We start from the raw sequence: 27,738 nt of genomic DNA on the forward strand, positions 1-27,738 counted from the left end.
TCACTCTTTGATATTTATATTGTTTTCAATGTAATGCCTCATTGGCTACTTAAGGCTGATCAAGAAACATGAAAAATATTTAGTTTCTATGATAATGAATATACAATGTATAAAGATGTAATTTGTGACCATAACTACATAAAGGAAGCATAGTGGAGATGTATAGGAGCAGACTTTTTAAATGTAATTAAAGCTAAGATGGTATTAATTCATACTATTCATTGTAAATTTAAGATAACATTTGCAATCCCCAGGGTGACCACTAAGAAAACAACTAAAAGATATACAGACAAAGGACTGAAAGGAAATCAAAATGTATACTTCAAAAAAGAAACACACAAAAAAGCAGTAATAAAGGTACTGAGAAACAAAAGACAAGATAGATAGCAAACAGAGAGCAAAATGACAGTTTTTTCTTTTCAGTTATTTTAAATGTAAATGGATTAAAGTCTCAAATTTAAAAAGGCAGAGGTTGAAAGAATGTATTTAAAAAACATTAACTATAGGCCATCCATCAAAGACTCACTTTAGATCCCAAGACACTAATAAGTTGAAAGAGAAAGAATGGAAAGACATTTCATGCAAATAGTACCCAAAAGAAAACTCGTCTGGTTCTACTAATACCATACAAAATAAAGTTTTAAGTAAAAACCTGTATTATTACAAGAGACAAAGAACAATACACAGGGTGAGCAAAAGTAGGTTTATAGTTGTGAGTACTCAAAACAGCTTATTCTTGTACAATTATTTACTATTATATTATTTACCATACTAACAACTATAAACCTATTTTTTAAAATATTTTTTATTGATTATGCCATTACAGTTGTCCTATTTCCCCCCTTCATTCCCCTCCACCCTGTACACCCCCTCCCCCACCATTCCCCCCTTTGGTTTATGTCCATGTGTAACAAGTTCTTTAGCTTCTACATTTCCCCTACTATTCTTGCCCTCCCCCTGCCTATTTTCTACCTACTGTCTATGCTACTTATTTTCTGTACCTTCTCCCCACTTCTCCTCCTCCCACTCCCCTGTTGCTAACCCTTCCTGTGATCTTCATTTCTATGGTTCTGCTCCTGATCTAGCTGTCCTCTTAGTTTGCTTTTGTTTTAGGTGTGGTTGTTAATCACTGTGAGTTGGCTGTCCTTTCACTGTTCATATTTTGTATCTTCTTTTTCTTAGATAAGTCCTTTTAACATTTCATATAATAAGGGCTTGGGGATGATGAACTCCTTCAATTTGATCTTATCTGAGAAGCACTTTATCTGTCCTTCCATTCTAAATGAAAGCTTTGCTGGATAGAGCAATCTTGGCTGTAGGTCTTTGGATTTCATGACTTGGAATACTTCTTTCCAGCCCCTTCTTGCCTGTAAAGTCTCTTTTGAGAAATCCGATGACAGTCTGATGGGAACTCCTTTGTAGGTGACTGTCCCCTTATCTCTTGCTGCTTCTAGGATTCTCTCCTTCATTTTAATCTTGGCTAATGTAATGATGATGTGTCTTGGTGTGTTCCTTCTTGGGTCCAACTTCTTTGGGACTCTCTGAGCTTCCTGGATTTCCTGGAAGTGTATTTCCTTTGCCAGACTGGGGAAGTTCTCCTTTATTATTTGTTCAAATAAGTTTTCCACTCATGGCTGTTCCTCTTTCCTTCTGGTACCCCTATAATTCAGATGTTGGAATGTTTAAAGATGTCCTGGAGGTTCCTAAGCCTCTCCTCATTTTTTTGAATTCTTGTTTCTTCATTCTTTTCTGTTTGGTTGTTTTCTTCCTTCTGGTCCACTCCCTTGATTTGAGTCCCAGTTTTCTTTACATCACTATTGGTTTCCTGTGCATTTCCCTTCATTCCAATTAGTTTAGCCTTCATTTGTTCCTCTAATTTGTGACTAAAATCGACCAGTTCTGTGAGCATCCTGATCACCAGTGTTTTGAACTGTGCATCTGAGAGGTTGGCTATTTCTTGGTTGCTTAGAGTTATTGGCTCTGGGGCTTTGAGTTCTTGAGCCATGTTTTGGTCTGTTCATGCCTGTTATGTATGAGGAGCGGAGCCCTAGGTGTTCAGCAGGGGGCGCAATTCAGTCACTGGGTTGTGACTCTGTATGTGGGGGTGAGGTCAGCTGCTTCCCGCCACTGGGGCCTGCACAGTCCATCTCAGTCCTCACCCCTTTGCCTGGTTTATCTGCACACGACTGTGGGGCTGCAGTCAGCCTGCTGCATTGCACTCTCACTGGGTCTGCTTGTCACTACCCCATGCCTGGGATCTGGCAACCACTGCCCAGAAGGCTAGGTCAGTTTGGCCGAGTTTTCCTGCTTGACCCCGCTCTAACCCAGCTCTGCCAGTTGCTGGCTCCGCCCCTCTTATTGGTCTGGCTAAACAGTTCACTGTTGTCGGACTTTCGTATATTTCAATTTTCTGTGTTTTGGTTGCATTTTTGTTACTAAAACTTTGTTGTCTTTAAACTTGGTTGTGTAAGGAGGCACAGTGTTTTCACCTATGCCTCCATCTTGGCTGTAAGTTCCTCCCAAACCTATTTTTTTTAAAGATTTTATTTATTTTTAGGGAGAAAGGAAGGGAAACATCAATGTGTGGTTGCCTCTCGCACCCCCTACTGGGGACCTGGCCCGCAATGCAGGTGTGTGCCCTAATTGGGGATTGAACTGGTGACCCTTTAGTTCACAGGCTGCCACTCAATGCACTGAGCCATGCCAGCCAGCCTATATGAACCTACTTTTGCTCACCCCTGTAAATTAAAGGCCAATCTGCCAAGAAGAAACAACTCTCATATATATCAGGGGTGTCAAACTCATTTTCACCAGGGGCCACATTAGCCTCACAATTGCTTTCAAAGGGCCGAATGTAATTTTAGGACTGTATAAGTATAACTACTGCTCAACAGTTAAGCAAGAGCTTGCCAGGTAGAAACAAGGTGCTGAGCCAGATAAAACAAGGTAGAGGGCCAGATTTGGCCCACAGGCCTTGTGTTTGCCACATGTGAATATTTATTTATTTTTTAAAGGCATTTACTTTTTCTTTTTAAGATTTTATTTATTTATCTTCTAGAGGGGATGGGAAGGAGACAGGGAGAGAAATATCAATGTATGGTTGCCTCTGGTGTGTCTCCTACCGGGAACTGGCCTGCAACCCAGGCATGTGCCCTGACTGGGAATCGAACTGCGATCATCTGATTTGCAGCCCCGCACTCAACCCACTGAGCTACACCAGCCAGGGCCACATGTGAATATTTACATACCAAACAGAATCCCAATATATATGAAATGAAAGTAGACAGAATTTAAAAGGAAAATAGTTCTACAATAAGAGTTGGAAAATTCAATACTCCACCTTTCAATAATGGATAGAACAACTGGAAAGACTATCAATAAGGAAATAGAGAACTTAACACCATAAGCCTATTTGATTTAGCAAACATATATAGCACACTCCACACAAAATTGCAGAATACACATTATTCTTAAATCCACATCAAACATTCTCCAGGATAAATCATATGTTAGACCACGAAACAAGTCTCAGTAAATTAAAAAAAAATGAAATCATATATAGTACTTTCTCTGACCACAATAGGGCATAATTAGAAATCACTAAGAGAAGAATCTGAAAATTTCACAATATGTGGAAATTAAACAAACAACTCTTAACCAATGAATTAAAGAAAAACAAATCACAGTACAGATTAGAAAAAATAAAAACAACATACCAAAACTTATAGAATGCAGCAAAAGCAGTGCCCAGAGGAAAATGTATAGGTATAAATGCCTACACTAAAAAAGAAAGGATTCCAAATTAACGGACTAACTTTATACCTTAAGAAATGACAAAAAGAGCAAAATAAACCAAGAGCTAGCAAAGGGATGTAATAATAAAGATCAGAATGAAAATAAATGAAATATAGAACAGAAAAAGCAACAAAGTCAAAAGTTGGTTTTTTAAAAAGATCAATAATCTATCATTAAATAAATCCACAAATGGCAAGTGTTGGCAAAGACACAGAGAAAAGGAAACCCTTGTGCACTTTTGGTGGGAATGCAGATATATGTAGAATCTAAAGAACCAAATAAACAAACAAAATTGAAACAGACTCATAGACACAGTGAACAGATTAACAGTTGCCAGAGGGGAGGTAGATTGGGGTACTAGGTGAAAGAGATGAAAGGATTAAGAGTTATAAATTGATAGTTTTGAAATAGTGACAGGGATGTAAAGTAGAGCATAGGGAATATAGTCAATAATATTGTGAGGACTATGTATGGGGCCAGGTAGGTACTGGCAATATAGGGGGAAAATGCTTTGTAAAGTATGTAATTGTCTAACCACTATGTATTACACCTGAAACCAATACAAAATAATATGGAAAGTAAATGGTAATTAAAAAACAAATTTAAAAAAGATCAATGAAACTGACAAAACTTTAGCTAGATTAAGGGAAAAAAAGGTAGCCCCAAATTACTAAAATCCAAAATGAAAGCAGGACACTGCTATCAACCTTAAAGAAATGAAAAAAAGTATAAAAGAATGTGATGAACAACTGTATACCAATACATTAGATAACGATGAAATTGACAAATTTCAAATTGACATTAAAGATGAAATTGACAAATTCCTAGAAATGAAATACTAAAACTTATTGAAGAATAGAATGTCTGAACAGACCTATAAGAGATTGTACCAATAATCACCAACTTCCCCATAAAGCCCAGGACCAGATGGCTTTACTGGTGGCTTCTATTAAATATTTAAAGAAGAATTAACACCAATGCTTCTCAAAATCTTCCAAAAAAAGGGGGGAACAAATACTTTCCAACTCATTCTATGAGGCCAACACTACTGTGATAGCAAAGCCAAAGATGCCACAAGAATACTACATACCAATATTCCTTATGAAAAGAGATGCAAAAATCCTCAATACCAGCAGACCAAAGCCAGCAACATACCAAAAGGGTTACTCACCATGATCAAATCAGACTTATGTGAGGAATGCAAAGATGGTTCAACATGAAAACCAATCAATGTAATAAGGTAGTGCCCCCTTATTCATGGGGAATGTGTTCTAAGACCCCCACTGGATGCCTGAAATCATTAAGTATCAAACCCTGTATGTACTATGCTTTTTTTTCTATAAACAAACCTTTTCACTTTAAAAGGAGCACTTTATGGCTTCTCTTTGGCATATCCAAATTAACAGCATCACTAGTCATGCACTTTGGGTTAATTATTAAGTAAAATAAGGTTTACTTGAACACAAGCACTATGATATCATGACAGTGGTTCTCATAACATGGGCAGCTATTAAGTGACTGAGAGGCAAATAGTGTAGACAAGGGTGGATACACCAGACAAAGGGATGATTTATGTCCTTGGTGGGAGGGAGTGGGATGGTGCAAGATTTCATCATGCTGCTTAGAAAGGTACACAATTTAAAACTTATACATTTTTTCCTGAAATTTTCCAATTAACATTTTCAAACTGTGGTTGACTCTGGATAACTGAAACTGTGGAAAGTGAATCTGTGGATAATGGTGGGGGCTACTGTACACCAATGTAATAGACTTAAGGGGAAAATATATGATCATCTCAATTGGTGCAGAAAAAACATTTGACAAAATGCAATTCTTTAGTTGTAGAAACACTCAGAAAACTACTAATAGAAAGACATCTTCCTCAACATGATAAAGGACATTTACGAAACACCTACAGCTAATATACTAAATTGCAAAAGATTGAAAGCTTTCCCCCTAAGATGAGGAACAAGACAGGAATGCCTGCTTTAGCCATTTCTATTCAATATTGCATTGGAAGCTCCAGCCAGAGAAATAAAACATAACTCAACTGGAAAGGAAGAAGTAAAACTATCTCTATTCATGGACCAGTGATTTTCAACTTTTTTCCCTTAGTAATTGCATGTTTTAAAAATTCTTGTGCCATAGCACACTGATTGAAAATTGCTGTCATAGACAACACAGATGTTTTATATAGAGAACCCTTAAAAATCCACAATAACACATTAGAGCTAGTAAACAGGTTCAGCTAACCTGCAGGGTACAAGATTAACACACCAAAATTGTATACATTACAATGAACACCGTGAAAAGTAGGTGAAAAAAATCCATTTACAATAGCAGCAAAAGAACAAAATACTTAGGAATGTATTCAACCAGAGAAATGTAAGGCATGTACAGTGAAGGCACAAAATATTATTGAAACATCTTTTTTAAAGAGTTAAAACAAATGGTTTAAAAACTGAAAAGACATTTAAAAACATAAAAGTTGATCCTGAAATACATGTGGAATAACAAGGGTCCCGAATAGCTAAAGACAATCTTGAAAAAGAAGTGGAAGACTCACATTTTCTAATTTCAAAACTTACTGAAAGTAAGCAGTAATCAAATCTGTAGTAATGACTTAGCGATAAATATATAAATCAATGGAATAGAATTGAGCGCTCAGGCATAAAACCACAGAAAGATGGTCAATTGATTTCAACAAGGGTGACAAGACCATTCAATGAGGAAAAAAATGGTCTCTTCAACAAATGGTGCTGGAACAACTGGATAGCGACATACAAAGGAATCAATTTGGATGCTTTTATGATACCATATGCAAAAATTAACTCAAGTGAGACTGAAGACCTAAATGTAAAAAATAAAACCAAAAACTCTTACAAGAACATATAGGTGTAAATTATCATGAATTCAGGTGAGGTGATGGTTTCTTAGCTACGACACCAAAAGCACAAGGCACCAAAGAAAATAGGTTAATTGGAATTCATTAAAATGAAAAGCTTTGTTCATTAAGACACTATCAAGTCAACTATAACTAAAAAATAAATTTGAAAAAGGCACTATCACATGAGTGAAAAAACAATCCACAGCAGAAAATATTAGCAAACCATTATATCTGCTAAGGGTCTAGTATCCCTAATTTATAAAGAACTCTTACAACTCAACAACATAAAAACAAACCAACCATTCAAAAAATAGCCAAAAATTTGAACAGATACTTCTCCAAAGAAAATGTACAAATGGTCAACAAGTACATGAAACAAGGTTCAACATCATTAATCATTAAGGAAATGAAATTCAGATAATACTTTATAGCCACTGGGATAGCTGTAATAGGAAAAACAGAAAATAACAAGTGTTATAGAAGGTGTGGAAAAATTGAAACCCTTGTACATTGCTTGTGGGAATGTGAAAATGCTACTGCTCCTGCTCCTGCGGAAAGTTTGGTGGTTCTTCAATAAGTGAAGCACAGAATTACCACATAACCCAAAAATTGCACTCCTGGATGTACACTTCAAACTTGAAAACAGGGAGTTAAATAGATATTTTATACAAATCCTCATAACAGCACTATTCACAATTGTCAAAAGGAGGAAGCAACCCAAATGTCCATCAACAACGGAATGAACAAAACATGGTATATACATACTATTATTCAGCCATAAAATAGCATTAAGTACTGAAACATGCTACATCATGGAGGACACTTGAAAACAACATGCTAGCTAGGCAAAACCAGACACAAAAGGTCATATATTGTATGGTCCCATTGATGTAAAATACCCAGATTAGGCAAACTCACAGGGATAGAAAGCACATTAGTTTTTTCCAGAGGCTGGGTAGAGTGGTAATGGGGAGTTACTGCTTAATGAATAAAAGGTTTCCTTTTAAAATGAAGAAAATATTCTGGAACTAGAGAATGCAGATGGTTGCATGAAATGGTGAGTGTAGTAAATGTCATTGTACATTTTAAAATGGTTAAAATGGTAAAGTTTATATTAGATTTATTTTACAGTAAAAGTTAGTTTTAAATTAAAGAATGGTTTTAAAAGATTTTATTACAAGAATTAGCCCTGGCTGGTGTGGCTCAGTGGATTGAGCATGGGACTGTGAAGCAAAGGGTCACCGATTTGATTCCCAGTCAGGGCACATGCCTGGGTTGTGGGCCAGGTCCCCAGGTTGGGGTGTGAGAGACAAACACACATTGATGTTTCTCTCCCTCTTTTTCCCTCCCCTCCCCTCTCTAAAAATAAATTAAAAATTAAAAAATTTCTTTTAAAAAAGATTTTATTACAAGAATTAGAGGATATGAGGATGTTTTCATAGTTTGCAAACCTGTAAGTTCTAATGTGTCTCTGTAGCACCTTTTTATATCCTACATCAAAAAAGGTTTTACAAAAAAGGTTAGATTTAATTTTTTTACCATGCTAGACAAAAATTCATAGGACTGCTAAATATAAAAGTATATCATATATCTGATCAAAATGAATTATCCGTTTTAATATCAAGGAAAATAATTGAACAAAGTGTTAAATTTGAACCAAGTGTTTCCAGGTGAACAAATCTCTTCATCATTCAAATACAAAGCAAAAATTTTGTAGGAACCTGAAAAATATTACTGCAGCACTAGCATGAATACCATATAAAGCATAACTATCCAAATTCCCATTAGTAATGCATTTTTCTTTTTAATGAGCAATTTGTTTTGGCAATCTTATGTAGACGAGAACAGAACATGTTTTTAACACTCTTGCCATTCACAGCTTTAAACAGAATGGTCTTTAAAACAAACAAAAAACCCTCAGCTACTGTAAAAAAATACTCATGAATGCTAAAATTAAAAAACAAACAACCTCTGAAATCCTTGAAATGCACATGCCAAAATAGAATAAACTGATTTCCTGAAATGAACACACAGGTACAAGATCATAATTTCAAGAGTATGGTGAGACACCATGTTGAAGCCTTTCAGCAGACTCAGGAACTGGGTTCAAAAAGGATTCTTGGTTTGGTAAAATATTTGAGGATCACAATACTGTGAGAGTATATAGCCCAGAACTCATAACAGAAAAGGCCCATCAAGAGCCATAACTAAAACCAAAGTATTTAATCTTTTATTCTCCTCTCAATGTACATTTAGACTAGTTTCATATTGACTTTATGTAACTATTTGACTTAGAGGATTTGAATGAAATAGTGTTTATACTTCTACTTGATTTTTCTAGAATGAAATTTAACAATATATAGCCACCTTGAGGATTTCTGGGAATTTTACTCACCCTTTACCATACCTTCTCCCCTCTCCTACAGTCTTATGGCATTATTACTAGATCACCACAAAAATAAAACAAATTTTAAAAATAACAAAATTGACAGATATGAATCCAGCAAAAAGAAATCACTAGAAAGATTTTAAGGTCTGTGGTTTTATGACTTTCTTCAACATTTGAATTTTAAAGGTCTTCTCTACAAACTTTTTTAAATAAAAGTTTTATTGGAGAAAAATAGAACCACCACGTACACAGGGAAGAGCACAAAAATTCATCTGATACAGAATAACTGAAAAGTCACAATTACTCAATGTTTGTAATTATCTTTCAAGTTCTTAAACAGCCCCCTTCAACTTGTTTTTTAATGTAACCAATTTTTCAGCTGCACTAGCATCAACTTTTCAAAAAATTAAGAGCCCGAGGGAAGGGACCACCTCTCAAGATGATAAAGGTGACGCCAAGAGTCTCCTCCTAACAGGAAAAATTCTACATAAAAATTCCTTAAGAGTTACTACCAAGTCTTCTGGAATGGTCTACCTATCTCAGATACCATCAGAGATGAGTTAGAACACTGACGTAGATGGCCCAGTATGGAGAAAGGCACACAAAATAGTTGCATTTCCTTGTCAGATGAGCTCATATAAGGAAACCAAAAGAGCTGAGAAAATATAGGTAATGGCTATTCAAAAGAAATTAGGAAGGCATTCGAAATACCACATATTGTTACACAACAGTGTGCACGTTGGTGCAATCAGACACAGACAACTTTGTTCAAATAGCTGTTTATGGGTCTTTGAGAACTCAAGAAAACATCAATAGCAGACAGAAAAAACCAAGTCTCTGGCTAGGTTCTAGGTATTCTTCCTCGTGGCTCCAAAGAGTCAGGAAATATATTGGTGCAAAAAGCATTTAAAGCAGTTCTGATTTAAAAAAAACAAATGTTCTGCTTTTCCTTCATGATCAGCTCATTTCAAAGCTTTAAGGAAAAACAAATTAAGAAAAAAAAAAACCCAAAACAAGAAACCTACAAAAAAAACCCCCACTGGTGGTAAAGAGAGGCCTTTTACTTACATTATCAACTTGAAGAACAATACTTTTGCTATTTTCTATGTCTGAGCAACACCCCTGAAAAGTAGGTGTCCAATCATTATGAGAACTCTTCAATTTTGAAAGGAATTAAGATTAACATGACATAGAATTCAAAATTCCAACTAGGGGATGTGTGGAGAAAACGAGGGAGGACCTTTACATGTAGGGCATTAGGAAGTTAGAATAAAAATGATAGGAAAGGCTTATTTACCAACAAAGAATTGGGGTACTTCCAAAAGAACTTTAGTAGAAAAAATAGGAATGCTCTAGCCTGTAACAATCCATAATTGGTCCAAGTTAAAGACAAAACTGTTCAAATAACATTAAAGTCTAAAGGAAGTTGAAAACAAGTTGATGGAATTTTTAGTTGTGTAAAAACTTATAAAATATGTGGATTTTGGTCTCCTTTGCAATGTTTATGTTGTATTCATTTTTAATATGAAGAAAGAGTTGGATTTTTCTCTCCTATTGTGTTATTCTAGTACAAATGATCAGCAATTTTTTATTTCAGCTATTTTTATAAGTACCTGTTAATCAGCACAGTAAACTCAGGGCTAAGTCGTATACACACATCCCATAACCATAAATGGAGCATTTGAGGATGTGTATACACAAGAGATTATATAAACAACTGGCCCTCTACTCAAAAACTTTGTTTTCAAATAAATTTTTTCAAAACATCCCCTTTGAGTGTAACAGAACATTACTTAGTAAAATATCGATAGCTATGACAACTTATTTTTCTTTTCAAGGGAAATCACAAAACAGGTGAACAGCCAAGTCCAGGGTGGTTTTTCTATTTGATAAATACATCCAGAACTCTGTACAGTAAATAAAGCTTGCATGCAGTTTAAGTATCTTTAAATGACATTTTAAGCAAATGAACCTTTGCTTCATAATTAATGGTGTATAAGAATCCCACATTTTTAATAGCCACAGGGACCGCTTCCCCAGTTCCAAAGAGGAATCATGAAGACCGAGTACTTTCTTAAGAGTTTTCTGCATATCATACTAAATAACATGCAAAGAGTTCAACAACATTCTTCTTTAAGTATTACTCTTTTAATGGGCATGTTAACCAATGAAAATGTCCATTCAACTATTTCCATTACACTGCTTCATTTGGTCATTGGTAGTATAAAAGAAGTCAAACAATATAGGATCAACAAGTTAGGTTTATCCACTGGCTACAGCATGAGACACAAAATGCTCCAAGGCCAAAATTTTATGCAATGTAGTTGTACTGATTTGGATTTTCTTTATCTCTCTCCATGTAGTCCCGGTCAATTAAAGATTCTATTCTCTTCTTAAGATCAGCAGGCTGTAAGAGAAGGCAAATTTTCAGTGCAAAGCTCATATGCATTGGCTCAAGTCCATTTACCAATATACCATTAAAAAAAGAACAGTTCTGGCTCACTGTCAATGTATTTAATCTCTTTATTTTTTATTTTTAGTTTTTAATAAAATCAAAGTTTTTAAAAGATAAAGTATAACGAAAATAAACCAGGTTAAGAAATGTTTTAAACTATACACAGAGTGTCACACCTTGTCATATTATTATACAAAACGTTCTATTACTTTTCTATTTTAAAGAGGTCTTCTAAGAACCAGGCTATTCTCTACACAAATACAAAAGATGAACTCATAACTTCACATGAAAAAACACTGTGAGATTAGGGAGACAGAAGGCTATCTAATTTTGCTAAGACAGTTTGTGAAGATAGGTAGACCTTAAATTTGGGCAAGAGCTAGTTCTCAAAGTCAGGTTGCATTTCTATTACATAAAAAATGTATTAAAGAACAAAAAATCACTGCAGAAATCACTATTTATAAGAATACAAATGGTGTGTAAGTATATTCAAATAATTCAGATCTTCATATTCCAGGTTCGATGTAAGATTTAACTGTTACCTACCATAAATAATTTGGATTTCTTAATCCTACTTGTGGTTTAAAAAGATTGAGAAAGCTTATTAAGTTTTTATGATTGTATTCTTAGCTCTTAGATGACAAATTCCATTCTTTTGTATCTAGCCTATAAAAATATAATCTTGCTTGCTATTAGTGAGTTTTTCAGACTGTGTAAAGTGGCCACTTGATCAACAGGGTTAAAAAAGGAAATTTTGATGGGGCAGCCAAAAATTTCAGGCGCAATAAGCACAGTAATTCCAAGGTTTGAAAATCAAAATGACTTTTTCTTAATTATGGTGAGCCTAGAATATCAGCACAACTTCCTCTTACCTTCTCTAGCATCAGTAATCTTTCTGGCTGGAGGTGAAATGGTTGTTAGGCAGACCATGAGGGTGACAGTGTGGTAATGAGGAGGCAGTGTTAGGTTTGAAGAAGAGAGAAAGCCTACCTTATTAGCATTAACAGCTAATGAGCAGCTATTATATGCCAGGCCCAGTGCTAAGTTTTTTACACACGAGGTCTGTCCAGAAAGTATCCAGCCATGTAATATGAAAAATAGAGACATTTATTAAAGATGATAAGATACAACAAAACATTGTACACAGGACAGTGATGCCTTAGTCCCCTTCCAAGCAGGCACCTTGGGACCTCACACAGTTCTCCCAGTCGTCATCAGCTGCCCCGTCACGTTTTTCTGAATCTCATCGACGATCTGAAATCTCTTCCTTTTCAAAGGTGATTTTAGTTTTGGGGAAAACCAGAAGTCGCAGGGCAACAAATTTGGGCTGTAGGGAGGCTGAGTCATCTGGGTGATTTGATATTTCGCAAAAAAACTCTGCACAAGACGTGATGCATGAGCAGGCATGTTGTCATGATGAAGGCCCATAGATGCAGCCTTCTGAATCATCCGAATAGGTTCCAAGGAGGAATGTTGAAGCTTAACACAAAATTTGATGCAGATTCGTTGCTCTACTCAGTCACTTTGAATGCGACGGCCACACAGCACACATGCTCACTCAATGGCGTTACTGCCCTCACTGACTAGTACAGTGAAGTTCTCATTGTTCACGCATGCGCATTCCAGTCCACTCTCCTTGGCTGCCAGGTTACATCAGTGTCGTGCAAACAGTTCTCATTATATTAATAATGGTTGGACTTTTTCCAGACAGATGTCGTATATTATCTCATTTGGAAGTCTTCAAAAACTTGGAAAACAGTGCAGTGCACCACCACATTGTCTAAGCCTCTTTTTTATTGGGAATTAACACTGGAACGCCCATTTAATAACCAATTTCAATTTGCCAGAACTATTGCTAAACTTTTAAAAAGGATGATTAATGATGGCTAGTTATCTGTAGAGTTTCTAATGGCCACTCATAAGCTAACTAAACAAAAGATTTAATTTAAAAATAACAGTTTTGCCCTGGCTGATGTGGCTCAGTGGACTGAGTGTCAGCCTGCAAAACAAGGGATTGCCGGTTCGATTCCCAGTCTAGGGCACATGCCTGGGTTGCAGGTCAGGTCCCCAGAGAGGGGTGCACGAGAAGCAACCACACACTGATATTTCTCTCCCTCTCTCTGTCCCTTTTCCTCTCTCTGAAAATAAATGAATAATATCTTAAAAAAATAAAAGATCTGTCAAATACCAAGCTGTGTGTGTATATGTGTGCATACACACGTGTGTGTATATTTCAATTACAGTTGATATTCATTATTTTACATTAGTTTCAGATGTACAGCATAGTGGTTAGACAATTGTATAATTTACAAAGTGATACCCCTAATAATTCTAATACCCACCTGAGCCATATACAGTTACTACAATATAATTGATTATATTCCCTATGCTGTACTTTTTCAAGGAGGAAAAAAAAACAAAATAGCTCAAAAGAAATATAGTGAATGAATCTGAAAAATTCAAAGACCTGTTTGGCAGCTAAACTTTTAGGTGTAAGACCTTTTATAAATTGTTTTCCCTCTTTGGTCACAGCTGTCCACATGGGGCAACAATTGGTTTTTGGAATTATGTATATGAACATGAGAAATTAAAAAGTTTTGACCCTCTAGCCCTGGCCAGCATGGCTCCGTCAGTTGGGCATCATCCTGAAAACCAAAGGTCACTGGTTTGATTCCCTGTCAGGGCACATGCCTGGGTTAGAGGCTGCAAGCTCCATAGCCTGTCCCCAGTTGGGCACTTGCAGAAGGCAACTGACTGATGTTTCTCTCCTTGTCTTTCTCCCTGCCTTCCCTTCTCTCCAATAAAATAGAATAATTTTAAAACTTTTGACCCTCCACATGATCTTAAGACTTTTAATCTGTGTTTAGAAGATTCATGTTTGAGCCCTGGCTGGTGTGGCTGAGTGGGTTGGGATCGTCCCACAAACGGAAAGGTTGCAGGTTTGATTCTCTGTCAGGGCACATTGCAGGCTGGGTCCCCAGTGAGGGACAGGCGAGAGACAACCACACATTGATGTTCCTCTCCCTTTCTTTCTCCCTCCCTTTCCCTCTGTTTAAAGATAAATAAATGGAATCTTTTAAAAGGGTTTGTATTTGAAAATCTAATGTGTTCTCTTTTATATATAACAAGCTCAATATGAAAACACAGAAGTACCTACCTTTACTGGAAATTTCAACTGGTTGTACACTTCTGAAACCAGGAGATTGTGGCTAAGTGTCTTCCTCATCTTCATAATTCGAACAATTGCAGCATCAATTTGATATTGTCTGTCTTGAAATACTCTTTCTGTAGTGCTTGCTTGTTCCTCAACCTAAAAAAAGTTTTATTAATGAAAGAAACTTTTAAACTTAGGAATTGTATCTGAAGTAAAACTTGATTAATCCTTATACGAATTGTACATTTTAGAAACATGACACACTGCTAATGTGTTAAATACACTGAATTATCTAAAGAAATGTTACAAATACAGAAAATCACAGGAAAAGCCCAACAAACATAACTCCTTTCTGTCCTAATTACATTGCCCTGCACCTATGAAGTAATGACAATTATCAGAAAAGTACCACCTTGGAGTTGCTTTTCTAGAAGTAGAGACCTGTTGATAATGAATTTATCATTTTCTTTTACTCTGCCCCTGAATTCTTCTAAAAGTGTCACAGGGATAGTTGAGTAAATTTCTGTATGACATTAGCTTCTCTGTTAAAATGATTGACCCTGACCTCTGACTCAAAGTATGGCACCAACTAGCTAAGCTCACACAGTCAAATTTTTACAAAAATAATTTTTTAAATATATAAATCAGAAATACACACTGTTAGTGCTTACATTCATGCAGGACTAAAAAATTTTGGAGTTTAGGGGTCAGTTTACCAATGTTATTGCTAAAGCAAAAATGTTTATCTTTAGCACCTAAATCAAAAGAATGGTTTGAGCTTTTTGCCGGCAGTTTCATTCTGATACAGAACTGTTTCAAAAGAACACAGTAACCTTCTAAGGGATACGATAACCTTTGATGTGAATGTGAACAAGACAGGAACTTGTTTGAGATACTGACCTCTGTCCCACACCAAAACCTTTTCTCAAGCCTTGCATTAAACCTGCTGGAACTGAAACCAACTGGTTTCAAGAAATGCTGACCTCTGGCTAAGACAGAGGCATAGGTGGAAACACTGTGCCTCCTCACACAACCAAGTTTAAAGACAACAAAGTTTTAGTAACAAAAATGCAACCAAAACTCAGAAAATTGATCTGTACGGATGTCCGACAACAATGAACCATTCAGCTAGACCAGTAAACCAGGCGAAGGAGTGAGCAGTGAGACAGCGCAAACCAGGGCCCCAGCGATAGGAAATAAAGCCTAAAGGTACTGATTGGAAAAACTTTCGGGGTCAAGGTGCTGGGAGAAGCTCCCAGGCTCACAAAGAGTTAATTGGAAAGACCCACAGGGTCCTGGAGGGTGCACAAGCCCCCACACATGGGAACCAGGACTAAAAGGGCCAATTTGATTGCGGTAAGCAACAGAAGGGACCAAAATCTGAGAGAGAGAACGGAACAAACGCCATTGCCCCTATCTGACCCCGACCCCACATACTGCATCACAACCCAGCAACTGGGTCCCCCCGCCGTGGTGAACACCTAAGGCTCCGCCCCTCATATGTAACAGGCATGAACAGACCAAAACATTACGGCTCAAGAACAACTCAAAGCCCCAGAGCCAATACTTCTAATACTCAGGTGGGTATTTGTGACCAAGAGATAGCCAACCTATCAGATGCACAGTTCAAAACACTGGTGATCAGGATGCTCACAAAACTGGTTGATTTTAGTCACAAATTAGAGGAACAAATGAAGGCTAAACTAATTGAAATAAAGGGAAATGCACAGGAAACCAGTAGTGATGGAAAGGAAACTGGGACTCAAATCAAGGAAGTAGACCAGAAGGAAGAAAAAAATGACCAAACAGAAAAGAATGAAGAAACAAGAATTCAAAAAAATGAGGAGAGGCTTAGGAACCTTCAGGACATCTTTAACCATTCCAGCATCCAAATTATAGGAATACCAGAAGGGGAAGAGGAACAGCCACGAGTGGAAAACTTATTTGAACAAATAATAAAGGAGAACTTCCCCAGTCTGGCAAAGGAAATACACTTCCAGGAAATCCAGGAAGCTCAGAGAGTCCCAAAGAAGTTGGACCCAAGAAGGAACACACCAAGGCACATCATCATTACATTAGCCAAGATTAAAATGAAGGAGAGAATCCTAGAAGCAGCAAGAGATAAGGGGACAGTCACCTACAAAGGAGTTCCCATCAGACTGTCAGCTGACTTCTCAAAAGAGACCTTACAGGCAAGAAGGGGCTGGAAAGAAATACTCCAAGTCATGAAATCCAAAGACCTACATCCAAGATTGCTCTATCTAGCAAAACTTTCATTTAGAATGGAAGGGCAGATAAAGTGCTTCTCAGATAAGGTCAAATTTAAGGAGTTCATCATCCCCAAGCCCTTATCATATGAAATGTTAAAGGGAGTTATCTAAGGAAAAGAAGATACAAAATATGAACAGTGAAAGGACAGCCAACTCACAGTTATTAACAACCACACCTAAAAAAAAAGCAAACCAAGAGGACAGCTAGATCAGGAGCAGAACCATAGAAATGAAGATCACAGGAAGGGTTAGCAACAGGGGAGTGGGAGGAGGAGAAGTGGGGAGAAGGTACAGAGAATAAGTAGCATAGACGACAGGTAGAAAATAGGCAGGGGGGAGGGCAAGAATAGTATGGGAAATGTAGAAGCTAAAGAACTTGTGACACATGGACATAAAGTAAGGGGGGGAATGGTGGGGGGGTGTGCAGGGTGGAGGGGAATGAAGGGGGGAATGGGACAACTGTAATGGCATAATCAATAAAATATATTTTTAAAAAAGAAATGCTGTGGTTGTTGGTTTCCTTAATAAACGTCTGTTACGAATTCAAAAGGCAAACACCGAAATTTTCACTGTTAATCAAAGAAATACTAAATCACTCATATTTTTCACTGAGCAAGTTTGCAAAGATTTAAAAATGAAAATACAATCTTGAGTGCTGATGCAAGGGCACTGTTCAGACAGGCTGTCATACTGCTACACCACAGGTGGCAAACACAAGGCCCGTGGGCTGAATCTGCCCCTCTGCCTTGTTTCTTCCGCCCACACCTTGCTTCTACCTGGCGGCAGCGTGGAGCTCTCTCTTAACTGTTAAAGAGCAGTTACATTTATACAATCCTCAAATTACATTCGGCCCTCCGAAGGTAACTGAGAGGCTGATGTGGCCCTTGGTGAAAATGAGTTTGACACCCCTGTGCTAGACAGAGTGTAAACTGGTGCAGCCTTTCTGGAATACAGTATAACATAATGTATTAAGACCAAAAACATTCATACTCTTTGACCCAAAATATCTATTTCCATGAGTTTATCACAAGGGAAGTCTCAGAGATTAAGATTTTAAGTCTAAAGAGGTTTATTACAGCTTTATTTACAACACTAAAAAGCTATTAATTTAATTGCCCAATAATGTACATTGGTTAAATAAATTATAATAGACATGTAAAAGAATATTTTATGGCCAACTGCCATTTTATAAAGATATTTGATGGCATGGGAAAAGTCTAAAGGTTTTATGTTAAACAAAAAAAGCAGTACAGAAAACTACATTGAGTATTAGGTCCAACTATATGCATCTCTCCATAAAAAAATCACAAAATCAAATACTGAAATACACTGAGCTAGATATAGGCATAGAAAACGTTAATGTTAGTGGTGGTGTTATAAAATTTTCTGTATAAATTTTTATTATGAACACATTTAATCCCAGTGTATTAGGAAAAGGAGAATGCAAAAGAAATACCGTTTCTTTCATCTGAATTTGATTGATCTTTATCCTGAAGAGTTTGTGTTTGAAATCATCATTACAAATGAACTTGTCACCATCTTCAATATCTTTGCCCTTTGGATTTTTTGCCAGAACTCTAGCTTTGCCACAGGCCAAAGACTGCAGTGTTCTCCTTAACTCGCCATCCTCTGAAGAAGAAATAATGGCTTAGTCATTTATTAGTAGCTTATCAACATGAACAGCTACATTCAATCTCAGCCTAGCTTCTACCCCATCCTGCAATTAAAATTGTTTCCTTTTTATCCCAAGGTTACTGACAACTCCCTCTCTGTTCTATCCAATGGGTTTTCTCCTGGTCATCCTTTAAAGACTTCAATCATCATTCCATGAGGGTAACTACCAAATCTTCAAAAATGACACCTCACTTCTTTCCAGTCCCACATTTAAAGGATATCTCCACCGGGCTGTTTGTTTTTACTATCATCAACTCCAGTATATTCAAAATTTTATTAATCTTCCCCATAAAACTGGGTCCTCTTTCCAACTATTAGCTGTGAAGCTACCAATCTATTTAGGAAAGAAATCCTGGAATCACCTTTGACTCTTCCTTCTCCTTTATTCTCCAGTTATCTAGTAAGTTGCTGCTTCCTTAGAGATGCCTCTTCTCCATTCTCAATGGCCTCATCCTAGTCCAAGCCTCTTACCACTTTATGCCCAAATTACCCCACTAGTTTCTGGACTGGAACTTCTTCATCCTCAAGCTGCCCTATTGTCTACTAAGTCCAGGTAAGTTGTCCATATAATTCACTTCCATTACATCAAACACTTGCAAGCCTACATGTAGGTTTCATTTGCTAGATTTGTGAGGTTCTCCATGATCATGCTCCACCCATCTTACCTACATTTTTATCTCTCTATTCTGTGCTGCAGTTAAACACTTCATGACTCCTGCCCACACTGTGCTCATATCTACTTCCAAGCTTTTTCTCACAATATTTCCCCTTGCAGCATGTGCTTTCGTCCCTAACTCAAACTTTAAGGCCCAGCTCAAGTTCCACCCCATTTATGAAAGCTTTCCCAATTGTACCTATCTACAGTGATCTCTTGCTTCACCAAATTCTTAACACTCCTAGTCTGCACCAGATTGGAACTAAATAGTTGTAAATTAGTTCAAGTGTCATTTCCCCCTTTCCCAGTGGTCATATTCTGAGTGCTGAGGAACAGGATTATTCCTTTGCATCCACCCCCTGCCTGAGCTCTGAACCTTGTGGAGTGCACATAGGTGGACACTGAATAATACTTGCTAATCAACTGAGTCAGTACAAACCTATTCCGGTAGCCTGCTTGATCTCTTCTAAACTGAACTCCTCTCCTTCATTAAACATTAGCAGCACCAGTGTTTGAAAAAGAGAGACCTGGAGTTCTTTTTTACCCTGTTGGAGAAATAGCAGTGTTTAGCCATCATTTAAAAAAACACATCAAAAATTAATCAAATAACTAATCTCTTACAGGAAAGCACCTTTTTCAATTAATGGACTTAGACACATGGCTTAACAGTATCCAGAAAAGCCATTATGTTCAGTGCAGCGCTTACATATCATCCTACCTAAAACAGGAGGAAGGATTGGGTGACCTTTCTACAGGTCCTTTTTTAAAGTCTTATCATTAAAACTAAACAATAAAGTAAGGAAAATTAATAACTTAGCCTCCTTATGGGTCATTACAGATATTTATCATGAGCAGCAAGAAATCACTGTTTCAAATGCATTTTTTACTTTTTTGATTCAAGTAATTCGTGAAAAGCTGCAGGAAATCTATTCTCTAGCTCCCAACAACAAGAAAAGAAGTTTCTTGTCAAGAAGTGGCAGTGAATTTTGCATACACAGGTGAGAAGAAGAGAAGAAAGGGTTATTGCTTTTGGTTTTGCGGCAGGGTAAAATCAAATATGGAAAAAAAACCACTCTTATCATACTCACAAAACTGTGATAAGCTATCCTTGACACGCATATTTTAAGGATACATTTATAAACAAATTAAGAGGGATGACCTCAACATCCAAGGGTAAAAACTGAGTTTGGGGAACATTCACTTACTTCTTTAAATTCAGCCTTTAGCACACAGTGTCCTAGGGTTGACTGCCACTGAAGTTTCCTGCCACTATGTTTGCCTAGGTAAAATGTCTTGAAAATCTCCTGAAGTTTTACCATCTACAGAAAATAAAATAAAGTTTATTTAAGCTGTTTCCAATCTCACACATTCTCCACTCTTTAGATTTACCTCATGTATAATAATTTCTGGATGTTTTAGACTATCCAGTAGGTCCACTGCTAACTGATATAAGGCAATGATCCCCCAACTACCAAATCTAATGGCATTTATCAGTCTTCACACTCTTGTTTTCTCTGCAACATTTAATTATCTTCTCTTTTGAAACATTCACCTCTAATGCCTTTTGTGCCTCTATACCATGCTGGCTCCTTTATCTCACTATTGCTTCTTCACTGGTTTCCTTCACAGGTTCCTTTTCTGACCACCTGCCCAATACAAGCCCTTCCCAAAGTTCTGTCTCAGCTTTTTTCTTCCTGTTTCTACATTCTCCTTTGTAATGAGGGAGGTCTACTCCCTGGATGTCCAAGATTACCTCCATGGAGGATTCTCAGTGTCTATTTCTGTTGCCTTAACCCCTTTTCTAATCTACAGCCCTAAGTCAGAAATTTCTCCAAGGAGTTAGGATGGATTTACTCAAGCACCCCGTCACTCAGCAATCCAACCTCCAGGTGACATATGGGCAAGACTTTTTGAGAGCTGGAAAGAGTGGTGAGTGCAATCTGGGGAACTGAAAGAAGAGTTGGGGATATTGGCCCTAAACCCCAAAACTTGGCACCTTTAGCTATGCTCTATTATTAATGTAAGACAGGGTCCCTAGCCCCTGGGCGATGGACTGGTATGGATTTGTGGCCAGTTAGGAACCAGGCAGCACAGCAGGAGGTAAGCAGTGGGTGCGTGAAGCTTCATCTCCATTAATTCTAGATTAAAGTCAAGGTAGAATATCCTGAGACTGCCACAAAAGCACTGAAAAGCCTGCTTCCATTTCCACCTTCCTATCTTTGTGAAGCAGGGTTTTCTGCAGTGACAACAACCAAAACGAGATTACAGAGTAGACTGGACATAAGCAACACACATAGGGTATTCACTGTCTCCCATCACCCCCAGATGGGACCATTTAGTTTCAGGAAAGCAAGCTCAGGGCAGAATCCCACTGATTCTGTACTATGGTGAGTTGTATAATCATCTCATTATATGTTACAATGTGATAATAATATAAGTAAAATGCACAATAAGTGTAATGCACTTGAATCATCCTGAAACCATCCCCTGTCCCATCCATGGAAAAATTGCCTTCCACGAAATGGGTCCCTGGTGCCAAAAAGGTTGGGGAATACTGATATAAAAGTAATATAAACAGAGTGCGGGCCTGCGAACCAGATGATCGCGGTTCAATTCCCAGTCAGGGCACATGCCTGGGTTGCAGGCCAGTTCCCGGCAGGGGCCAGTTCCCAGCAGGGGATGCACAAGAAGCAACCATACATTGATGTTTCTCTTCCTCTCTCCTTCCCTTCCCCTCTAAAGATAAATAAATAATAAAATATTAAAATATATATATAAATAGAGTGAAATATTAAAACAATTAGCACTTGGTATCAGTGTGCTTACTGACACAAACTTTAAAAAAAGTACTTATTTTTCAATAACAAGCAAAATAGAAGTGTCATGTATTTCTATGCTTAAAACTTAAGTCCTAAGCAGCAACTCTTACCTCTGGCGGTAAATGCACTTCCATAGGCACATATGTTGGCCAGTAACCCATTGTCAGGATATTCACAGTTAATTCAATATTCCCAGGTACATTCTGGTTCTGCATATACTACAATTAAGATCAAACACACATACTGAGTTCTTAAAACTGAAAGTTCATACATGTCATGTCATGATAACAACCCACTCCAGAAGTTCCCCATTAAAATTCCATGCAAATACTGACCATCTCTAAAATAAAAGACAACTATTAAAGGATTACAAATGAAGCCTATGTTAAATGCACTACAAAAGTGCATTGGTTAACATTTTGTTACAATGGCACACAAGGATCATGTGACCTCGTTAGAGGCATTATCAACTAAAGCAGTTTTGCACATACAGCTGGGCAGTTATAGACTGTCTCTCCATTGTTTTCCCCATACCGCCAGCAGTCCCCACCTTCGGAGACCCCTATGTGGCTTGGAACACCTTGCAGCAACCCCCATTCCTCACCCCACCAGCCAGCCCAAGTCTCCGGTTTTTCACTTGCTCCACTGCCTGTTTGCAGGGGATGACCTGAAGTGGGGAAGGAAGAAAAAGGGGAAAGGGCAAAGCAGATAAACCCTATTCTGTAGCTACTGTAGGACACATGATCCTACTGACCCTGCTCTTTCTCTTGAGCCTTCAACTCTCACTTCCCACTGTAGTGATATAGTTAGTGGTAAAGACATCATTATTAAAACCCTGAGAGGAAAATCTAGTTTGCTGTCACCATATCTATGCTCTTAAATATTTCAAAACCACTTCTAACAACATGTGAAACTGTGGCTCTAGCTTTTCATTGCCAATGTCCCCAAAGGCCTTACACAAACCCTCTGTCACCTCTCCCTCTCCACTGCCAGCTTTGAACATGAGAGTCTTCAACAGTGATTATTAGATGCTAGAGAAAGTCTTGTTCTCACTATCCAGCTGCAGCTTTTCTAGTCCTGACTTAAGCTCAATACATTTTATTTCTATTTTGGTGTTATCTTGAGTGTACACTGAGAATACTGAAGTAGGTCACATATATTTCATTGGTGATTTTTTTCTCTACCACGAATATCATTTAAATTGCTATGACATATTTACAACAAAACATGTTTCTATTTATTCTTTTCAGTACAAACCACAGCAGATAAGTAACTATATTTAAGTTCAAGGAATTTAGTAAGAGTTTAACTCACTTTTACCTGTTTGAACTGAATCATGATGTCTTTAGAAAGTTCCATGTCTTTAAACATTCCTTCAAGTTTGCTGGTGAAAGCAGCTCCACATTCTATTAAAATGTTTATATATTAGTAATATTTCAAAGTTGTTAAAAGCAAAGAATTTAAAATTGAAAACATGAATATAAAACTCACTTTAGCATGAAACAGGATCTGTAACTATTCATAATAGAAAAATCCCTACCCCAAAGTGTATGCCCACTAACTGAGAATTAAACTCTTTAAACCTGTAGTGACTCTATCTCCTATTTAGGCATAAAACAAATGGGAAATTTTATACAAGTAATAAAAACAAGAACAATGTTTTATTTTTTAAAAATTGCAACAGCTTTGTACCTTTCCAACAACAGACTGGAAAACTCATGAGCTTACTCAATTTACATCTTCATCATATGAACAGAGAATGACAAAACAGTAAAAATTATGCTAACATTTCCCCCTAGAAATCAAAGAAGAAAATGAGCAGAAAAAATGACAAACATACCATGTTTAAGTTTGGACAGCATTGATTTTTCAGCATCTACAGATGCACTCTTCCCAACTAACAGACGTTTGGCTAAATCTTTCTTATAGAAGGCCTCAAAAACATCCTTGCCTATGTTAAATAATAAAATACAACTCTTATAATATTTCAATAAAAAGTTCTGACCAAACTGCTGTGAAGTATTTAATAAATCACACTATTACTCCAAGTTATTTAAATTTATACATTTATTCAAGTTTGTTAAATGCAAGAAACATCAGAGGTAGACATTTGTATCAGACATTTCTAAAGTTCTTTCCTACAAAGAATTAAGACTGCACAAACTTTTTTAAGAATAGCTTTAGTTAATCAGTAAGCTTTAGTATCAATACTCTAAATTTAAAACAAGTACCAAAACTCAAGGCTCCTAATAATGAAAAAGTCAAAACACAGGGAAATTAAATAACATTCCTCAAGTATGCCAATGAATTAAATGCAAGGAACTTCATAAAATTTTAAATATCCCCAACAGAATTTTACATTAATTCCCAAATAATACTTCCTCCAGGCAGATTATACTTGCTAGTTTATCTGTTGAGTGCTTTGCTTTAAAACAAAAATAAACTTACCATAGATAAATCTAAATATGATCATAATTTTATCCAACATTTTTTCAAGTTCTTCATCCGTAGCTTCTTTGTTGCCAGCACGAAGTTTTGAATCTACATATTTAGCTAAAATGGGGGGAAAGTTTGTTGTTTAGTGATCATGGGTATCCATAAGGTACTGGGTATTACAGGAGTATTACAGGATATATTGAGTTTTTCAATGCTTCAGAGGTATACATGCATTTTTAAAAACAATGTCACAGTTCATAAATACCATAGCCTTAATTCAAACTCAAGTGTTCTGGCTCCAGATCTACTGTACTTTCCACTAGAGTGTCTATTTTACAGTGATGGTAAGCAATTTAAACACTATGTTTTTATTAAAACAAACCAGATACATTACAGAGTTGGGGGCAAAATTTGCAAAAATTCTAAGTAAAAGTAGCAGACCAATGAAATTTCATTTTTTTTCACAGAGGACTCCATACCAAATGGGCCCAGATTATGAGGTTTGTTTTTGTCCTGGACATTTTCCTTTTTTCACTGGCAACTATAGTGTCTGCTATCCTTTCTTGTACCCCTAACTGTGGGCCTCTAAAAACAGCCCCACCTCTAAATTGCTGTGGGCTTATGAAACAGATCTCAAGCATATTACAAATAAAAGCAAATAGGGTCCAAAGTACTGTCTTATAATGAAAGAACATTATGTCCTAACAGGTTGTCTCTGAGCCATTCTTTTCCTTCAAGGACTTATTCCTTACATCCAGGTTCTTAGAAACTACCAGCTAAACAACAACAAATGAATGGTGTTAATACACTACAACCTGAAGATTTATGAATAAAAGAAGAACATTAAATGATTGGAAAAATACCTATAAGTTCAGCAGGTTTGTTTGGTCTCTTGTTAATGAATGTTTCAAATGCTTCTTTCATGGCGTTGATAAATTTTTCATTCTTCAGAAAACAGATATCTATTATATGGTCAACCTTATCTTTAAAATCCAGCAATTCCTGAACCATGGTTTTATCTTTTTCAGGATTAATTACAATAGTGCTGCCAAATGCCTAAACAACAAAAATTACCACTTTTTACTAGAACTGAATTATCCACAGTGAAAACAATCCTAAAATCTTATTTTAAGTAGGTATAAACAAAGCTGCTTTTTAAAAAAGATTTTATTTTTCAAAGAGAAGTGAAGGGAGGGAGGGAGAAAGGAAGAGAAACATCAATTGGTTGCTTCTTGCAGGCTCATAAACCAGGGACCTGGCCTGCAACCCAGGCAAGTGACCTGACTGGGAATCGAACTGGCTACCTTTCAGTTTGTAGGCCAGCATTCAATCCACTGAGCCACACACCAGCCAGGGCATAAAGCTGTTTTTGAAGTCAGGAAAAGAAAAAATGAAGTTATAAAACACCCAGACTGACACCATTTGTTTGTATCATGAAATAAGGGATGACCACTGGGTATACAATATCATAATAGGGTATAAAAGAGCCTCCAGGCTCTTTTCCCTACTTTTAATTTTTTTTAAATGATAGTCTGGCTTCAGTGTACAATTTAAGAAAGGTAAGAAATTTGGGGTCCTAAAAAGCCCTTTTCATATTCACTGCCATAATCATTGGAGCTAAGAAATCATGGCAGATATCAAGAAAAGTAAATGTTTTATTGCTGATCTGCCACATGGCTATCATTCTCATGCTGACTGTTCTCAAAACTCCCATTACTTAAAAAAAATTGGCTCTAATAAATAAGAAATGCTTGCTGATATACACTCTAGGTGTATAGATTATAAACCATGACAGAGGAAAAAATCACCGGTTAATTGTTAATACCTTAATGTACTCTATCCACTGTTGCAGGAGAACCTGAACTCCACCTCGAACTCTACTGAAGAGCTGATACAGAAGAGATAAATCTTGAATTCGGTTTTCATCAAGAAGGTTATTTAAACCTGAAATTTGAAACATTTTGAAAAATGTAAACAAAAACATCAGATATCTTATGTTAATATTATATTATCTTCTTAAAAATGTTTTATTTATTTATTTTTAGAGAGAAGGGAAGGGAAAATGAGGGAGAGAGACATTGATGCAAGAGAAAAACATCTATTAGTTGCCTCTCATATGTGCCCCAACCAGGGACCAAACCCACAACCCAGGCATGTGCCCTGACTGGGAATCAAACTGACAACCTTTCACTTTGAGGGACAAAGCCCAACCAACTGATCCCCACCAGTCAGGGAAATGTAAGATATTTTAATGAAAATTAAGTTAAATTATTATTGCAATACTGTTCTGAGCAGACTATGACTAGTCCGTGAACTTTAATACAGACATTTGCTCTGAATTAAATCAAAATAGACAATCTCCTTTCCGAATGAAACTTTAGCCTAAAATAAAAATAAAAATAAAATTAATTGTTTAATGGCTTATAGCATTTAGCATGGTAGATCAGATGTATAAAACAATTTATAAAAACTGGTTTACATAAATGCACATTAAAAATACTTCATATGTGCAGTATACATATTATATCTGGCATTAGTATACAGCTATATTTCAGAGTATTGTATATGGCCTGTAGTGTATCAAAACCATACCTTAATAGGCCAAGTTTAAATGAGGTTCTAATGTATTTGATTTTCAGAATGAAGTAAAGCGTAACTGCATGAAAGTTCTAAAATGTACCCACTTCATACAAAAAAAAAAAAAGATGATCAGAGAGAAAAGTAAGACGTTTGCCTACCTGCGGCACTGCCAAAGCAAATGCTGGGTATGCTCTAAGATAACTTAACAGTGCTTGGTAGAAGTGCTTGGTTTTATACGCTATGAACAAAAACACTTTAATGCAAAAAGGAATGCCTTTCCTTACTCTATGTTATAAATTAAGAATTCACAAATGCCCAGTTTTTTTACCAGTATTGGTGGACCCCTTTCATCTCAGTTCCTGTATCTTTTAAGTTAAGGAAAGAGGCACCTCTTGAAAGTTTACTGTGAGGAATAGGAAAAAAGGGTTGTGTCCATACCTAGAAATGCAGCTACCATATGCTATCAAGCTTTTAAAAGGGCAATCTTTAAATTTGTTTCTGTTTCCTGCTACCACTTTAAAAGTCATCTGATTTACAAATTGCCAATTACCTTTCTGAAGAATTGCTGTTAAGTGTTCACCTAGAAGTTGTTTTTCTACAGTAGCAATTAATGACTTCCTACAA

At 36.7% G+C, this 27,738-nt stretch overlaps 1 protein-coding gene across 10 annotated transcripts in view; it reads right to left on the bottom strand.

Annotated features, from left to right (window-relative positions):
* Positions 1-9,272: 9,272 nt before the first annotated feature.
* The window catches only part of CUL4B (cullin 4B), a 51,293-nt gene continuing 32,827 nt past the window's right edge, over positions 9,273-27,738 (bottom strand). For 6 of the 10 annotated variants that reach the window (XM_037055535.1, XM_037055541.1, XM_037055542.1 and 3 more), the window contains 13 exons: positions 27,665-27,732; positions 26,360-26,478; positions 25,398-25,590; positions 24,547-24,651; positions 23,939-24,049; positions 23,419-23,504; positions 22,703-22,765; positions 22,209-22,316; positions 20,485-20,598; positions 19,719-19,824; positions 18,407-18,579; positions 14,684-14,836; positions 9,273-11,478 (listed from right to left, as the gene is read on the bottom strand). In XM_037055535.1, coding sequence (XP_036911430.1) covers positions 11,383-11,478; positions 14,684-14,836; positions 18,407-18,579; positions 19,719-19,824; positions 20,485-20,598; positions 22,209-22,316; positions 22,703-22,765; positions 23,419-23,504; positions 23,939-24,049; positions 24,547-24,651; positions 25,398-25,590; positions 26,360-26,478; positions 27,665-27,732 — 1,495 coding nt within the window. In that variant the 3' untranslated portion in view covers positions 9,273-11,382. Of the gene's footprint in view, positions 11,479-14,683; positions 14,837-18,406; positions 18,580-19,718; positions 19,825-20,484; positions 20,599-22,208; positions 22,317-22,702; positions 22,766-23,412; positions 23,505-23,938; positions 24,050-24,546; positions 24,652-25,397; positions 25,591-26,359; positions 26,479-27,664; positions 27,733-27,738 lie in introns of all 10 variants that reach the window. The other 4 variants (XM_037055538.1, XM_037055540.1, XM_037055545.1 and 1 more) reach the window with 2 other exon arrangements.

This window comes from Sturnira hondurensis, unplaced genomic scaffold (genome assembly GCF_014824575.4).
Source record: "Sturnira hondurensis isolate 20B ecotype Veracruz unplaced genomic scaffold, ASM1482457v3 Scaffold0008671, whole genome shotgun sequence".
Classification (NCBI taxonomy): Eukaryota; Metazoa; Chordata; class Mammalia; order Chiroptera; family Phyllostomidae; genus Sturnira; species Sturnira hondurensis.